This window comes from Hirsutella rhossiliensis, assembly GCF_020360975.1.
Source record: "Hirsutella rhossiliensis strain HR02 chromosome Unknown scaffold00001, whole genome shotgun sequence".
NCBI lineage: Eukaryota > Fungi > Ascomycota > Sordariomycetes > Hypocreales > Ophiocordycipitaceae > Hirsutella > Hirsutella rhossiliensis.
In genome coordinates, this window is record NW_025408667.1 from 11,656,335 (window position 1) to 11,674,952 (window position 18,618).

Here is an 18,618-nt window from a genome sequence, read left to right on the forward strand (position 1 = left end):
GTGGTGGATTGCGGCTCGTCAGAGAAGGAGGCGGATACGTAGACGGAGGCGGCTTCGGTGATTGAAGTCAAGGTACCTTAGCCTCCTCGGCGCACCACCAGGCTGAGTTTCGTGATAAAAGACTAGAGGCGAGTAATATGTTCAATTCTATTTCCAATGAAATAGTTCTTATGTACATATCATCATATCTCGTCGGAATATGAGCAATTCAAGTTTGGGAAATTTTGTGAGGCTAGTGTCGTTTACCTGAGTTGAAGGGGAGGGGTGAGCCAAAGGCGGGGGTAGGATGGTAATGCTCTACCGTTGCCGTTATCAAAGCGGGTTGATATACGCTGTTGGAAGCCTGGAAAACGTACGCGCGATGCAATTTACACACGTGGATAGGAAGCGTAAGCTACTCCTGGTGTTGAGCCGCAGCATCGTTCCATTAAACTATTTGTCTCGTTCCGCTTATGAGAGCGATCTCAACTACGAACAGTGCGTCGATGTTGATTGGGCGCAGAAACGTCGGTTAAACTAAAGAGCTTATCTCTCGGGGCATGTCGAAGCAGAATATGATGCGGTCGATTGCCTGGATGGAAAGCAGGTCACCTCGCATCCGGCGTTGCCACACCTTCTATATTGGCGTGAGATTTGCTAGCTGTCGTTTTCGCTCGCGATCTTTCGCCCGTTCACGATCTATCTGAGCCTGGGCATCTTCACAAACAAGAGACAGCTGAGTCCCAACTTTGGCTGATTCCAATATAACCTGGTAAACCGATACCCATACGCTACGTTCTGCGTCGACCTGACGCTGTAAGGCGTCGCGCTCCTCCTGTAGGGCCTTAATCTCATAAAATGCTTGGCTTCTAGCCTGCTGAGACAATCGACTGACAAGGTCTTCGAGTTCGAATGAATCCGAGTAGATACTTGAGGTGGGCCTGGGATTCAAAGCCATAATTGCGACCATCAAGCCGATCGTTGCGGCGGCGAATACTTCTACTTTAAGTAGAAAACCTCAGAAGTGTTTGCGGCAGGCTGAATACCAGTATATGGTGCTCGTTCGGTTGCCATCAGGAGTCCCCTTCCGCGCCGCGAAGGGCAAACGTTACTTTCAGGACACCAATTACCGTTCTTGTAATGCTGTGGCGGGTTGCGGCTGAAAGCCAGTTCTGGGGCGGGCTGGCGGCCGTGAGAGCCATGCGTCAATGCAGAGCTCAGCTGGTGTTAGGTCTCTTCTTATTTTGCTGTCAGGCTCGGTAATGCGGAACGTTTTTACGTCCATATGCTTTGCTCTGCCGTTCACCGAGATGAGAAGGATATTCCATGACTAACAGACAGACCCAGAGCAGGTCGCTATATGTCTGAAATGGGATAGGTTCAATATCATACCGATGTTCACGGCGGCTTGCAGCACGCTATTTTCCGCGCGGAGGCAATAACACGGCGTATACGATCCGTAAATTGCCTCAGAACCATACATCTTTTAGCCAGCATTGTACATGTGCGTGGAGGCAGTCCTCTTCCGGTGGCACGCCCTGTATAGCCAGAACCGGCGACCAGAGCTATCCTGCTCAATATTGAACCCGTGCTCCCATACCCAACCTGTGCGCGGTCTTTTCTGGCGCTTGCTGATAGAAAAGCCAGCGAGGCGATTCCAATCGATGCCTTCATAACCAGTATGATCGACCGAGAACTGTGGATCGTCCGATGCCTCTCCTGCACGGCCTATTTCGGCGGAACATGTCTACGATACAAGTGCGACGCGGTTTCAGGATCCTAGAGGATCTTCTTTTACAGACATAGATTTAGCCCAGAGCCGTTTTGAGTGCGAGTAGAAGAGATACAAACACAGCCAGCGTTGGGACTAGGAGCCTAGACGAACTGTTGTCCACAGGCGGAGTCAGAGACGGAGTTGTTGAGGATGGGCAGATTATGGCTGGCCAGGAAGCTGTGTAACTCGCTTGGCTACTATTAAAACTTCCTGCAGTAGTTAGGAAAAACGCCCCTCGAGTTGTCATCGTCACTGGCGCGTCGTTACACGTATGCTGCTGTCGAGGTATGTACCTAATAATGATCAGTTGCTCCAAGGCTAAGTATTGCAAACACAACATACGTGATATTGGTAAGCTGACTATTGTGTCAGCACAGCTTCACCTCGGAAGTCATCGCAGCTGGGGTGGCTCGCACATCGTGGGCCATAGCTGGGGATGGCTCGCCTTATATAAAACCGTTTACATACCAGTAGACTAAGGTATTACTGCTGCTAAAGGGTTAATCATCTGATTGGAAACAAATAAGGCTTCTCGAGGCGTTCATTTGTCTGCATATTGACATGGCCCAGTTCGACTCAGCCATAGCAACTAGGCCAGTTGGTGGGAAAGAGAGATCAACGTCGGTCAATTTACGTCGAAGGCATCGACCATAACACGTGGGGAGCTGCAAAAACAAACCTATGAGATGTGACTGCGGTAGGAAAAATCCTGCCAGGTGTGTGGCTCGCAACCAAGGAGTTGCTGTGAAGCGGATAGTAATACTTGTCAAATCAGGTCCATAACCGGATGACGTTTGGGCGGCTTTGCGGTTATTGTACATATATACATATAGTACAGCAGAAGAATTTGCGCATTTGCTCCAAATAAGATGAAGGCACACGAATTGGTTACAAGATGATTTTTGATACAGATATGCACGGTATAAGTTTCGGTGTAATGAGGCTGGCCGATGGGATGTACCATATAATAGACATTCGCGGCCCTTTAACAGTTCTTCGGATTTATCTAGTCCGGCTATCATCGTGGCAGTCGGTCCTTATAGCTCGGCTACAGTAACATTGATTATCTTGCTGGATGGCTTCGGACAAACGTAGCTGTATCGAATTCCCTGACACGTGCCAATCAGGCATGCAGATAATCACACCGCAGCATTCATACCGAGGGCGCCAGGTCCAAACGCCATGGTCGCCTGCGGTCACGGTAATTGAAGTGCTATATTCTGTCCAGATTAGCCAATGGATGTTCCATGGGGTGAGAGCCGTAAATGCAGATGTTCATCTGTGGGACTGGCCCGAGGCGGAAACCTTACTATGGGTTTTTGACGACGGACATCACTTGAAGCTGTGGCAAGGGATCCGACAGCGTCCCCACTTTAGCGACGGAGAATCCAACTGCAAAATAGAGGCGACCGTTGGTTACTACCGATCCGTAACTGGCAACGTCTACGTCGGGGTCAAGTGGCGGGGCTACGAGAGCCCTACTTGGGAACTGGAAGACGATCTACTACAGCACGGCAGCTTATACGATAACAGCATCCTGAACCACGGGATCTATCTAACTTAAGTTTCAGACCTCCTTCGGCACAGCCAACCATTGGCATCACCAACTTCGGCGATCAGCAATCGATAAATATTTCTCTCGGTCACAGATCTTAAAGCTTGAGGGCTTGGTGCATCAGAAAGCTCAACGCTTATGTGACAAACTCTTAGAATATCAAGGCCATGGGCCATTCCAGGCGACGGCGGCATATTGCCGTTTCACTGCGGATATCGTCACGGGCTACTGCTTTGGACACAGCCCAGGGTTTCTTGAACAACCTGGACGGGGACCGACTTTTAAAGAAGCTGTTGTCGCTGCAAGCGGCTTAACCCATCTGACTCGACACTTTCCGTGGCTAGCTTACTTCTTAATGGACTGGATTCCTCTGTATGTCTACCTTTCACCTTTATATCGCGTATTGAAGTCTAAATTATAATAGCTCTGTTTGCCGAATTGCCTCAAGCAACGTCGGCATACTCATGGAATATGCCAAAGTTAGATATCTAATAGGAACCAATTGGGAGCGTTGAAGTGTTAATAACGCAATTAGGTTCCAATCCCAGAATACGTCAACCAAGCCAAACATACTTTTAATAGTGGAATAACTGGAATAACGATAGATCGGTCAACTGTTATTCTAGAATTATTAGATTCTGACCTTCTTCCTTCCGAAAAGACAACCAGACGAATTGCATGCGAAGCGAGTGCTTCAGTTTTTGGTGGCGCAGACTCTACTTCGGAAGTGCTTACAGTTAAGTCAGCCCACCCACCTTTGGGGGAGCCAATAGAGGCGCGGGGGTCCGCGCCTTTAAAGTCGGCGCGGACGTCCGCGCCTGTTTTGTAAGCCCAGCCGGAAGATAGTCGGGCCCGCCTCCGGCCCCGACCTGTCCTCTCCTTTCTCTCGCCCTCCGTACTGTGGCAAGCATATCACGACCATATCCACGGAGGGTCAGCGCGCCGCCATTGCGGCCCAATTTATCCGCCGCCCCTACGCAGAGTAGGCCAATATGGAGCTTACTGAATTCCCTGACGATTGCCTTCCTCCTGAGGTCAATTCGACTCGCGAGAGTCCCTTCTTGTCTCAATTAATGCGTGGGCAGCTCCAAGAGGCTATGCCTTCACCACAGGCAAGTCCACGAGAGACCCGCGGTCCGGAAGACGCACAGTCACATTTGCCTGTGATCGTGGAGGTAGACCAGGGCTCATACAAGCAAGGACCAGAAGCCAGCTGAACGGCAACGGTCTACAAGCTCCCGTATCACTGGATGCCAGTTTTCCATCAATGCGAAAGAGAGCCTTGATAAGTCGTACTGGTATATCAGGCATCGCCCAGGCGAGGAGAAGTCGGTCCACAACCATGAGCCCAGTCTGCACATTACAGCACATCCAGCTCATCGTGCCTCTCCTCAACTGACCAGTCAGCTATTGGGAACCTCGCAAGCGCCGGCATAGCACCAAAGGATATCCGGACATATATGCGCCAGAGCTCTCAGACTGCTCAAGGAGCGACACAGCAAGACATATATAACTGTATCGCACAGCGCAGACGAGAGCTTCTTGCTGGGCAGAGCACAATGCATGCCCTTGCCAATGAGCTTGACAACGAGGGGTTCCAAACCCGCATACAGCTTGACCATGACGGCCGAGTCACAGCGGTCTTATTCGCACACCCGGCGTCACTAGAATACCTCAACGCATACCCAGAATTACTACTTCTAGACTGCACATACAAGACGAACAAATATAAGATGCCACTGCTCGATATGATCGGCGTTGATGCCTGCCAACGGTCATTCTGTATTGCCTTTGCCTTTCTCAGTGGTGAAGATGAAGATGACTACATCTGGGCACTGGACCAACTCCAATCGATATACGAGTTATATGACATTCGCCAGCCATCCGTTATCCTTACAGATCGTTGCCTTGCCTGCATGAACGCAATTTCCCGGTGCTTTCCTGCGTCAAGGTCTCTGCTCTGCATCTGGCATGCGAACAAGGCGGTGCTTAGCTATTGCAAACCAGCATTCGACCGTGAGGATGAGAACTCTAACAGTGATGAGAAATGGGTTGAGTTCTTTGGGTATTGGCACTCAATCGTGAGCTCGAGAGATGAGGAGACATTCGATCAACAAGTTGAAGAGCTGGAGAAGCGCTTTGTACCACGATACGTCAAGGAGGTTAGCTACATACGGAAACCTGGTTGGACCCGTATAAGGAAAAGCTCGTCAAGGCCTGGGTTGATCAATATGCTCATTTCGGCAATGTGGCTACTTCCCGGGTGGAAGGCATCCACGCATTATTGAAGAGCCACCTTAAGAAGTCAACACTAGACCTCTTCGAAGCAACGAGGGCAATCAAGCAAGCTCTTCTCAACCAACTGGCCGAGCTACAAGCCAACCAAGCCAGGCAGCATATACGGATGCCAATTGAGCTCTCTGGAACCGTATATAGCACGGTACGTGGCTGGGTATCACACGAAGCCTTGCGACAGGTTGCAAAGCAACACAAGCGCCTCAACGAGAAAGACATCCCTGCTTGCACAGGCAGCTTCACCAAGTCTCACGGTCTCCCTTGTGCGCACACATTACAGCCGCTCATAGAGGAAGATCTGCCACTCCGGCCACAACATTTTCATACGCATTGGCGCCTTCGACGGGATACCAAAGAGATTGGTCAGGTCCTCATAGAGCCTCGTCGGCGATTGGACCAACTTGTCGCCACATCGAGGATAACACAGTCATCCACACAGCGCGAGCCAAGTGCATTTGAAGCCATAGAGCCAGTTCTACGGCCAAAGGCGCCACCTACATGCAGCAAATGCCACCAGAAAGGGCACATCATGACATCTCGCAATTGTCCTTTACGCTATAGCGACATACTGCAGCGGGCAGAGGCACGGGCGGCAGAGACTGCAGAGACGGCAGCAATTGCAGCGACTGCACAGACTGCACAGACTGCACAAGCAGTAGCAATTTCAGAGACTGCACAGACTGCAGCAGTCATGGAGACAATCACGGTTGCAGTCACTACAGTCTCTACGGTGTCTACAATTGCTGCAGTCTCGACAGGAATTGCAGAAGCTACAGAGACTACGGAGAATCTACGATATGATGACCCACGAGCCATCTATCAGAGGTATGTCAGGGCAAGAGACTCTTGGTATAGAGCACAGCCTCGCGGCAATCTCAAGACCAACCAGGCATACCGAAAGGCAATGGGCTTGCCATTGCGCTACAGCAAGACTGAATATGACTGGTGCCTCGACTGGAAGCAAATGTCAAGGAGCTGCGGCTCGAGGAAATGGACCAAGGAAGAGATGATGGCATACCTTGATTGGGATAAGGCAGAAGAAGAGCGGTTAGATGCCCGGGTGGCCGAGGAAATGCAAGCGCAGCCTTTCTCACGAGAAAGAGGTACTGCAGGTATATGGGCTGACTGCGAGAGAGACTCGGAGGAACAGCAGGCAAACTATTCCCGCATATAAGTCGTCTGCTAGGACCGGTCTGTATAAGTGCGCCACAGTTGGAAACCACAGCAATTCTAGATTAAAAAATTTGAGTCGATTGACACTCAAATTGACGCTGTGGCCGTTGAGTACTTTTGCCGATGTGCGGGAGATATGTGCAGTAAAACTGGCGCGCCAGCGCGGTCGCGGCGGGCGCTGTTCGCGGCGCCCACAATGGCCAGCCGGGCTTACATAACAGGCGCGGACGTCCGCGCCGACTTTAAAGGCGCGGACCCCCGCGCCTCTATTGGCTCCCCACCTTTGGGCACCCCCCCCTTTGGGCACCTCCACAATAACATCGCGCCGACCAAGATTACACATTGCAACCGCGTTTTCTCGTGCATCTTTTATCCCAAAATTATAAAATAAATATCATTAGCATCAGCAATGCCTCAGCTTTCTATATATACCGAAGATAAGCTACAAGAAGCTCTCCAAGCTATTCAAAATGGGATGCCTCAGCTACAGGCTAGTCGAAAGTAGGGGGTTCCAAGGACAACCATTCAAGCGCGCCTTAAAGGAGGCCAACCGATGAAAGAGGCACAAGAGCTATATCAGAGGCTTAGTCGAGAGCAAGAGAAACACCTTCGAGATTGGGTTCTTGCCCAAGCCGCCCTTGGGCTCCCTCCAACGCACTATCAGCTTAAGGAATTTGCCGGACGCGTCATCCAAGCTGGTGGAGACCCCCGCCCACTCGGAAAACACTGGGTATCGGGCTTTTTAGCCCGGAATCCAGAGGTCAGGACGATTAAAGGTAAATCTCTTGATTCTGCTCGAATTAACGGTGCCTCTATGGCCCGGATCGAGGAGTGGTTCCAATTGCTTAAGCTGCCGGTAATACAGGCAATTCCACCGGAATTACGCTTCAATATGGACGAGACGGGCATCCTCGAGGGCCTCGGCTGCAACGGCCTTGTGCTAGGGAGCTCAGAGAAGAAAGAGACTATCAAGAAGCGGCTTGGATCGCGTTGTTGGACTACAATAGTCGAATGCGTCTCTGCTACGGGCCAGGCCTTGACCCCCCTTGTGATCTTTAAGCAGGACTCTTAATAGTGTAACCGGTTTCGGAGACTATTAGTCCGAACCGCGGTTTGCACTATTAGTCCGCGGACTAATAGTGCGGTTTGGGTTTTTCGGGTCGAACCGGCGGTCCGGTTCGTGATAGGCAGACCGGACCGGCGGTTCGGTTTAAAGATCCTAAACTAACGGTTACACTATTAGTCTAAGCCATAAAGTGGAGCAGGTGTACTATAACCGGCAAGCATAGTAAAGGTGATCTCTATCTACCTGACTTTTAGGCTGTCGGTTTCTCAATAACTGTCAGAACAACGGGAGCAGGGGTCACGTGCGATAGGGAGATAAGAAGATGACTCATTGCAAAAGAGCCTGAGAGACCCCAAAAAGGGGCCCCGGGGGCGCCCCTGAGTGGGACACACATATATACACACACACACACACACGCAATACACACATCTCTACAAGCCTAAGAGGCCGGCCTTCCCTAATACGATTGATCCACTGCATCACAGTCGTGCCTTTCTGTCGGCGGACCAGGGCTGCCACGTTGGGGAGGGACCTGGAGAAGGGATCCCTGGCCTATGTAGCAGGAACGCATGAAGACTTCCTGAGTAAGGAAGGCTACCCCTTTATGCGTGGACACAGCCAGTAAAGCTCCTTACTCAGGAGGTCCCCAGAAGGCCCTAAGACCTCTTGTATAAATAGCCCCTTCAGACTGCCCCTTTAGAGAGAGAACATGCATCTTGAACCTAGCTGTGTGACCCCCTTATTCCGATGTGTATTGACATAACATTTCACCGACACTTTCCTATTTTGGGATCACCTAGAACCTCTGGTTCTGACAATTAAGAGTCTCAGTCTCTTTCCAGCCAAAAAGAGCCACGGAAGAGGCATTTCAAGCCTACAACCACAACAACAGAAAAACACCACTGCTCCCTCCATACGGAAGCAACCCGATAGCCACTCGAGATCGACTCGAGAAGAACCCGAATACAAGCCGAACTCGACCCGAACTCTAGCAATGTCCCATAAAGAGGACTCGGTCTTCCTCAACACTCCGTACGACTGGATCAACTGGCAGAGCAACTTCGAGGCGAAAGCCATCGACCGGGAGCTCTGGGAATGGATCGACGGCAAGAAGGATCTCATGAAGAGGCCCGAGAGGGTGACTCTTGACCCCGCTCCGGCTCCAACTATAACAGAAGAAAGTCCCGCTGCATCTGCCGCCACTACCTCAACGGAAACGGCATCAGCTACCGTTTTCGCTTCTACTACGAGGCCAGCCTCCGTAGCGGAGAGAGATCGCCGTCTTCGAGAGAAGCAGTTCGAATATACGATCTACCAGTCAGACCTCCGCCTGTTCGAGCAGCAACAGGAAGGCATTCGAGACCTACGCAGCTGGGTCGCCAAGACTATATGCAAGACATACCACAGAACATGCTGCAAGGCGAACCAGTCCATAAAGCAGTGGTACGAGCTTCTTAACATTCATGCAAAAGGGTCCGAGAAGGAGGTGAGGAGAACCCTTCACCAGAAGTACGAGAAGGCTATTACCCCGACCGTAAAGCCGCCTCGCAACTGGACCAATTGGTCCGACATATGGATTAAAGCTATTAACGAGGGACTCGAGGGAGGACTCCCCGAGGCTCTTAACGAGGAAATCTGGCTACGAGACTTCCTTAGGGTCGTCAGACCACATTTCCCCCATTGGGTCGACACGATTACCATCACGAATCCCCAAGACCAACCTAACTTTACAATCCACACGCTAAAGGATCTCTTCCTCGCGTACATTTACAACAATTCGGGCCCCTCTATCATTAAACGAGGAGCTTTTGGCCCGACCTTCAACGCCCGTGGAAACCACCAGCGAGGAAGGGGTGGCAAGAGGCCCAGATCGAAGACCACAGACGACAAGGGAGAAAAATACTGTCGTTTGTGCGAACAGCCCGGCCACCGCCTTGACTTTTGCTGGGGGATCTTCCCGGATAGAGCTGCCGAGTGGTGGAAGCCCTCGGACACAATCAAGGAAAACCTCAAAGACGAGTGCATCGCAGAAGAGGTCAGAAGAGTAAAGGGGAAGCGACAAGAGCAACGCAGAGACGGAGAGAAGCATGAGGATCAGGATTGACTCGTAAGAGCGATAGGAAAGTGCTCTCTAGCTTCTTTCTTCATCGCTCGAGCAGACACAAAGGCAGTCTTTGCCGTTGATGACTACCCTCTATGCCACTCCGCCCTGCTTGACTCCGGGTCTACCATCGACATCTTTAACGAAATTTCTCGCTTTACCCGCTTTAGAAGAGCAACCCCTGGAGACTTCCTTTGGGCAGGAGAAAGCAAGGTGCCAATCCAAGGCTATGGCGACGTGGATGTGGAAGTCGAGGGCCCTAGAGGACCTCGCTTGCTACGTTTAACCGACGCCGCCTACTGTGAAAACTTTGCCTGCAACCTCATCTCCTACAAACACCTAAAAATGCAGGGCATTTGGTGGGACGAATCTCCCGGCCAGCGATCATGCCTTCGAACAGCCGATAGACGCATCCTCGCCTTCGTCCGAGAAGAGCATGGGCAATTCGTGCTGGAGCACATTCCTTACGATGTGTCAAGGAGAGCGTTCTTCACCCGACGCAACAAATTCAGGTCCATCACCAAACGCCACCCACAGACCGCGACCGCAGAGCTCTGGCATCTCCGCCTTGGGCATCCAGGTCCAAGAACCCTGGAGCACCTTGTCAACTGCTCAAGAGGCGTCCGCATCAAAGGCATCACCACCACAGGATGTGATGACTGCGGCACGGCCAAATTGAAACGACAAATTCGAAGGGAGCCACGAGAAACGCCGCCACCAGGCGAGCGTCTGGCAGTCGACTTCCACGATCTCGAGCCTGATCAACAAGACTACAATTCGATGATGTTGATCACTGACAGGGCTACAGGCTTCGCTTGGGACTACTACCTTCAAGACCGCAGAGCAGAGACGATCAACGCCTCTTTAGGCCATGCCATTGATTACCTCCGACACCAATATGGGTTCTCCGTTAAGGTGATTGAGTGTGATAATGAGCTAACCTCCCAGAAGCCGGCAGTCACAAACTTCCTCTTGCAGAAGCTTCTTAAGGTCGAGCCCTCAGCTCCCTACACGCAAGCGCAGAACGGAGGGGCCGAGCGCTCGGGGGGTGTGATCAAAGACAAAGCCCGCGCGATGAGAGGAGAATTGCCTACTCAATTGTGGAGAGAGATCTACAGAGCCGCAGTCTACCTCAACAACCGCACGCCAAAAAGCGGCCAGAAATGGAAATCTCCCTACGAGAACGTCACAGGCAAGAAGCCTCCGCTGGAGCATCTCCGCGCGTATGGCTGCAAGGCCTTCGCGATGACTACAACCGCCCAAAAGAAAGCAGAGCGCTTGAAGAAGCTCAACCCACGAGCCTGGATAGGCTATCTAGTCGGCTATACGTCTTCGAACGTGTACAGAGTCTGGGTTCCCACAGAGAACAAGGTGATCTCGACGAGAGACGTGATGTTCGATGAAAGGCAGCTGTTTGATGGAACATTCCAGACGCTAGCCCAAGATGTCAAAGACGCAGACCTCGGAGAGCTCGCAGAAGCCCTAAGACAAATCACCCTGCCCGAAGAAGAAGAGATTCCTTCGCTCACATCCACACAGGCCCCAGACGAGCCGCTCTTCGAGCTCAACGACGATGCCAACGACGAGCAGGTGCAAGAGCTTGAAAGAAAGCCAGCCAGCGGGAAGAGTGATGGACAATACACAACAGCATGCTTCGAGCTGCTGCCAACGCCGCCACAGACTCCCCCGGTCGCCCTGCTCGCGGCGTCGATCCAACAAGCCAGCCACGTGTGGAACAAGCCTTTATCGCGAGATCCTGGAAACGGACTCGTTGATTCAAGCACTGTGATCAGAGACATGACACAGGAGCCGCCTACTAGCACTGCGTTCGCGCAGGAGCCGCCTTCTAGCACTGCGTTCACGCAGGAGCCGCCTTCTAGCACTGCGTTCGCGCAGGAGCCGCCCTCTCGAGGTCTTGGAAATAGTCTCGAAGAGGTATGGACCGTGGCGTTAGCCCGGGAACCGCCCTGGACCGAGGCTTCGGCCCGGGAACCGCTTGGCACTGCTATCACGCAGGAGTCGCCTTCGCGAGACCCTGAAAATGGGCTCGACGATTCAAGCACTGCGTTCACGCAGGAGCCGCCTTCAAGCACTGTGATCAGAGACCTGACACAGGAGCCGCAAAACGCCGCGTTTGGAATCCCCACCAGACACCGTGTGCCCTCACAAGGCCTCGGAACACAAACCGCCTCCCAGGCAACTCCTACGAGAGCAGCTCCCATGAGAGAGCCCTGGGCTTCCGCCTTTATGGCAGGAACAATCGCAAGCCCGATGCTGAAAAGCTCAGGCAACAAGCCGCGAGATCGAGCCTGGCTCCAAAGAATGACCTTCAAGAAGCAACTCAACCGCAAAGACCTGCCGCCACCTCCAAAGGCGCATCACAACTTGAGAGACCACACGTTCCGTTGGCTATTCGAGGAAGCAGAGAGGGACCACCTGGCGAGTCATAAGCAAATGAACTCATGGGCAGAAATGTCCTTTGGCAATGTGCCCCAGGGTGCCCAAGTGCTGGACTGCATGTGGGTTTACATCTACAAGTTCGATAAGCACGGTAGGCTCCTCAAATGCAAAGCAAGACTCGTGGTACGAGGTGATCAACAGCTCCGAAATGGGCAAGACACCTACGCAGCCACCCTCGCTGGAAGAAGCTTCAGAACGCTGATGACAATCGCGGCACGCTTCGACCTCGAGCTGATTCAATACGACGCGGTCAACGCGTTCGTCAATGCTAAACTTGATGACCAGGTGTTCATGAAAATGCCACCGGGGCATAAGAAGCGCGGCATCGTCCTGCAACTACAAAAAGCTCTCTACGGGTTAAGAAAGTCTCCTCTACTGTGGCACCGCGAGTTAACAAGCACACTCACGAAACTTGGCTTCAGGCGGGTCCCACACGAGCCTTGCTGCCTTACCCTCAACGGCATCTTTGTCTTTTTCTACGTGGATGACATCGTATTTGCCTTCCAGAAGGAAAACACCTCTAGGGCGCAAGCCCTAGCCGCACAGCTAGAAACAAGATACAAGCTGACAGGTGGCAACGAGCTGCAATGGTTCCTTGGCATTGAAATTATCCGAGACCGGAAAAAGGGACTCATTTGGCTGTCTCAAGCTTCCTACATCGAGAAGATCGCCCACCTTGCGACTAGCAGGCGAGTATTCAAGACCCCAATGGGCCCAGAGGAGCTCCTCAAATACAACAAGATCGCCACCTACGCTGAGATCAACAGCTACCTGGTGAAGGTGGGATCCGTGCTATACTCAGCCGTCATCACGCGGCCAGACATTGCGTTTATAGCTTCAAAGCTCGCTCAATTCAACGTCAACCCTGGCCCGCTCCACCACAGAGCAGCAGATCGAGCCATCATGTACCTGCTAGAGACCAAGAACCTGGCTCTTTGCCTGGGGGGTGGCAACGACTTCGAGGTGGCGAGTGATGCTTCCTTTGCTGACAATACCGCAGACCGCAAAAGTTCTCAAGCCTATGCGATGAAGCTCTTTGGAGGCCTCATCGGATGGCGAGCGAACAAGCAAGACACTGTCACCACTTCCACCACGGAAGCCGAGCTTCTTGCTCTGTCACAAGCCGCAAAAGAGTCGATCTACGTGAGCCGGCTTATCGAAGAGCTCCAGGTCTCCCTCGACGCCTCGAGCATACAAATCCAGTGTGACAACGTCCAGACCATACGCCTCGTCACCGCCGAGATCGCCGCGCTACAAACACGCCTTCGTCACGTCGACATTCATAACCATTGGCTTCGCCAAGAGGTGTCGAACGGCACGATCGACGTACTATACACACCGAGCGCAGAGCTGATGGCGGATGGCCTCACCAAGGCGCTTCAAGGCGACAGATTCGACGCATTTGTGGTCCAAATCGGTCTAGAGGACATCACCGAGCAATTCAAAGCGCGAGTCCTACCCGAAGCCGACGAAGCCGAGCTCCAAGAGCAACTACACGCACGATGGGATGAGGATGACGCAGAACAAGAGGCGAAATCAACCCAAATTCGGGCTGAAGAGCCCTCGATTTGAACCTCAACACCAGACGCACCCGCTACAGTCGCTGCACCACCGCGAGCTGTTGAGCTGGACCCGACCGGAATATCTGACTGTTCCGCCCCGATTGTTGAAACTTTGGCAAAGACCCCGTATTTAAGCTATTTGAGCCCGTTGAAGGAATTGGGCCAGCTTCCCTCGCGTTGCGAGCTTAGCTGGGGGGGTGTGTCAGAACAACGGGAGCAGGGGTCACGTGCGATAGGGAGATAAGAAGATGACTCATTGCAAAAGAGCCTGAGAGACCCCAAAAAGGGGCCCCGGGGGCGCCCCTGAGTGGGACACACATATATACACACACACACACACACGCAATACACACATCTCTACAAGCCTAAGAGGCCGGCCTTCCCTAATACGATTGATCCACTGCATCACAGTCGTGCCTTTCCTATTTTGGGATCACCTAGAACCTCTGGTTCTGACAATAACCTACGACGATATATATACCGGAGAGATGCCTTTAGATATCAGACACCTTAAGCGCGAGACTTGCGAGTTTCTAAAAGCTAGTGCTGACCACGGAGGCGTCTAAAAAGAAAAAAATATGCCATTAGGCGCAGAATAAAGTATATAGGGTAGTTTGGTTTAAGCCTTAATTAACCAGCATCTTAAGCCACTCGTTACGGGAAATTTTCTTAAAAGAATCGCTTTTGCTTTTAAGCGGTCGCGACCAATATGTCACAACATATGCACGAAACAGACGCGTATCTATAATCTAGGTCTTAGAACTTTAAATCCTAGAGATGAAGTCTCCATCGTGACCAGATCCGCGACATAATTCGTTCGTGTACAGGCTGGCAAACCACTCAATCCTGGCAACCGGTTGCTTAATTCAGTTGAGCAACTGGCAACTCAATCAACGCAATCCTTCGTCGGCTGATTAAGCCGGCAATTCAATTCGATCTCGCGTTGATTGACGGAATTGCTGTTGACGGTGAAAAAATGTGTAGGGTAGTTGACCAGTGTGGATTATGAAATCACTCAAGCCAAAGCATCAGCAGCTCAGGGGCAGATTGACAATTGGGCCAATCATCCATTGTGACAAGGGTCCCTTGCTGTTATGAATTCGGCGCGCTCGTGTCTGACTACGCGTTCATGACAAAGGGGGAAAGTGACTCAATCATGGTGCCAGAATCGGGATGTTTGTAACGCCTCTCATATCATCCCACTCTTCTCTTAGATGGGCGACTCTCTCGATTCTTTGCCTTCTGCAGGCCCTCAAGGCAGTCGAGAATGGGAAATATTTCCATGGCAGCACTTTTGCGGCTATACCATATCCCAACGCGCCGGCAAGCTCAAGTCGTGGATTTGGCGCTTTGGGTTTGACATTGAGCATCAAGACAATGGGGACAATAGGCTGTGGGTATGCGGGACCTGTTTGGTCAAGAAATCGCCCCAAGGACCCCCAAGCTTTGCAGCGAAGGGAACGACAAATATCGAGCGCCATCTGCACGATGCGCATCGTATTTCTGGGCCGTTGGGAAAACGGTCTCGCGAAGATGAGAGCAAAAGTGGGCATAGAAGTGGATAAAGGGACTTTTCGAAGGTCGAGTATCATATGATCAGATGGTATGCGAGAATGCATGTGTTGATTGCTCTGCCCCCGGTTGCCCTTTTCCCGTCCAAACAGCCCCTTTGTATCCCTCCAAGCTTCTCCCAAGTTGATATCCCGTTTTCAGGTATAGTATACATTCTATCAGAAAGAGGGCACTTCTTGCCACTTACTGAAGGCCACGTAAGTCATCTACGTCAGCAACATCAGCTCCATCTCCCCGATCAAATAGTTCTTCTAGCTATTAGATAGATAGTTCAGTCTCTCGAGGTCCCCGAGCCAGTAATAGTTATGCCGGACTCCTCAAAAGGTCCCCGTTCGAATAGGAGATCCTCCGGACCCCTCAGTGGTCTAGGAAGAAGAAAGAACAGTCTGCAGACTTCCCTTCTTACCTGGTTTCAAGCTGTATTACCTAGAGAGACCTAGAGACCTCAACTCGTTCGGACCTTCTTCTCGACAATAATCATCTGAGGGAGGGAGAGGAAGATTACGCGGCTGAATGGGAATTTCGCGTGCAACGTTCACACAGACCAGAGCGCCCTGTAAAAATATTTAACTCCCGAAAAGTAGAAATCAGTCAATTCTCTATCTGCTCCAGGTAACGGCTTGCGAGTATATTCAAAGTTCGCTGGAATTGGTGTAAGTGAAATGGTAGACTTTTGGTGGAGCTTTTTTCAATTACGCTACCGAAAGAGGGGTGTTACCGAAAGAGGGGTGGGGGATGGTACCTTTGTTGCCTTTGACCATGCTGAGAGTTGGACTGGCAAGGTGGCGTTGGAGAGTGTGACAACGGAAGCCGATGGAGGAGCAACTTTTCTTAGGCGACCTATCACCAGACCTGCAAGGCCGTGCCCATGTACCTATGTATGTACATGTCTGCGGCTCTAGCCTAAGGATGAAAGGCGGCACGATGCAGAAGGTACGGCCAAACGCGCGATCGAGGCGCACATATATATAAGACATTGCCAATATTCTGCTTGTTACCGTTCTTAGCCACCTTATGAGTATACGACTTTTCTACCTCATTACGGAACTGCGCGTCCGTCAGGCTGTCGAGGGCCCAGATCGAGGCAGATTCCGCGCCACATGGAGCCGGCGCCGCGGTTCTCGCCCGCCGGCAGCAGCCGCACGTGCTGGCCTTCGCGGTTAATGCCGGCCTTGACGCGGGCTGGGTGGTCGAGGCCCAGGAGGCCATCGGGCGGCCACTCGTCGTCTTCTTGGGCGGGTTCGTCTCGGGACTAGTGGGCCGCACTCGGTTCCTTGCTGCGGCGGCGGCGGCATCGGGGGCAGTCCCGGGCTTAGACACATGTTGTAGCCCGCGAGCATATCGCGGCTTATGTGGCATTTCCGGATTGAGAAGCTTCAGCTCTTGCCTAGGATGACGGTTTGTCTCCTTCTTTTGTTTCCTGGCTTCCGTTACCGTTCGTTTTCTTTCTATTTCCGCCTCTCTTTGTCTCCTCTTCTCTAGAACGAGAGCTTTTGCTCCGCAGCATTCTGCTACCGCTGAACCTTTTGTGTCTCCTTCTTAATAGCCTCCTCTTTAGGTTAGATGCCTTTCACTGCCATTTTTAGGCGAACTTGAGCCACTTTTGCGGTGCTAAATGCCTTGTCTACGCCAGGATCTGTTCGGTCGAAGAGATCACGTTTTGGAGCCTTACCGCACTGCCTGCGGTTGTAAGCCCGCCTCCAGAGTCCAGACTGACACTCCTGGGACAAGACCATTGGTTCCAAAAGCTGGCAATAACGGACAAAGTTCTGGAATTTTCATGGTCCTGTGGCCTGATAAATGGCCTGATTAAATGGCCTGGGTAATAAGTTTGCGACGCCATCAAGGCACACAGGTCCCTACACCTCAAAGGCAACGTCCTGCACCGAGACGTGTCCGAGAACAACATTATCATAACCGACCGCAAAACGACTGGCCACATGGGCATGCTGATCGACTTGGACCTTGCCAAGGAGCTGGGCAGCGGGCGCAGCGGGGCGCGCTGTCGCACTGGCACGATGGAGTTCATGGCAATTGAGGTTCTGCAAGGGATCTCTCACATTTACCGGCACGGTCTAGAGTCGTTCTTCTATGTGCTCCTCTGGCTGTGTGGTCGTCGAGGTTGGGAATTACTGCGCAACCAGAAGGAGCAGCCTACGCCAAGTCTGTTGACTAAGTGGTACACTGGCAGCTATCGAGAGATTGCGAGCGCCAAACGAGGGCATATGCACGTTGATGGATTTGAGGACATCTTGGAGGAATTTCCGCAACCGGAGTTCGACTGTGTCAAGCCTCTTTGCAAAGACTTGCGGGGGATCTTGTTCCCTTACAGGGACGGGCTCTTGGTCGGGACACCGAAGGATCCTGAGATTCTCTAAGTCCCTGCACATAGAAATGGGCACCCCCCTGTTTTGGGCACCCAAGATGGGTGCCCAACCTAAACGGCTGCGTCAACTTCAACAGCAAATTTCACCGCGGAAACGCATCCAATCTGCTAAAAATTGACGCATGTGTCTTCAAGCCACTACTGATGAAATATACAGAGTCTGACATTCACAGCGCCCTTGAGGCAATCGCCAATGGCGGATCCGCCAAGAAGGCTGCTCGCGATTGGGGCGTCCTGAGGCAACTCTTTACAATCGCATGCATGGTCACGAATGCAGAAAGGATGCATTTTCTGCTCTTCAGAGGCTTTCAGACACAGGAAAAGCAACTTACCGAATGGATTCTCATTCAGGACGCCTTGGGCCTTCCTCCCACTCACTCGCAGATCAGGCAGTTCGCGCAGCGCATGCTCGCCGTCAAAGGAGACCACACACCGCTCGGAAAACACTGGATGCAAGCATTTTTAAGACGAAATCCTGCAGTTCGGACCCAGAAGTGCCATCACAGAGACTCTGCGCGTGTCAACGGCGCTTCTACCGAGGTAATTCGGCCTTGGTTCAACAATTTCTTCCTTCCCGAGATTCTGGCTATTAAGCCGGAGAACAGGTACAACATGGATGAAGCAGGCATCATGGAAGGACTTGGGGAGAATGGCCTGGTCGTTGGCAGTGCTGAAAAACGATCTGTACAAAAGAA

At 52.0% G+C, this 18,618-nt stretch overlaps 2 protein-coding genes across 2 annotated transcripts; both read left to right on the top strand.

Moving 5' to 3' along the window:
* Positions 1-8,836: 8,836 nt before the first annotated feature.
* On the top strand, positions 8,837-13,975 carry HRG_01501 (reverse transcriptase (RNA-dependent DNA polymerase) domain-containing protein; the record flags this gene model as incomplete). Its single annotated transcript, XM_044859972.1, has 6 exons — positions 8,837-8,980; positions 9,140-9,877; positions 9,968-10,383; positions 10,456-11,728; positions 11,780-12,230; positions 12,297-13,975. 6 exons carry the CDS (start codon positions 8,837-8,839, stop codon positions 13,973-13,975), a joined length of 4,701 nt encoding a protein of 1,566 aa, XP_044726372.1.
* A 3,177-nt stretch (positions 13,976-17,152) lies between these two features.
* On the top strand, positions 17,153-17,915 carry HRG_01502 (kinase; the record flags this gene model as incomplete). Its single annotated transcript, XM_044859973.1, has 4 exons — positions 17,153-17,225; positions 17,286-17,288; positions 17,368-17,644; positions 17,729-17,915. The coding sequence occupies 4 exons, from the start codon at positions 17,153-17,155 to the stop codon at positions 17,913-17,915; spliced, it is 540 nt and encodes a 179-aa protein (XP_044726373.1).
* Between the last annotated feature and the right edge of the window lie 703 nt (positions 17,916-18,618).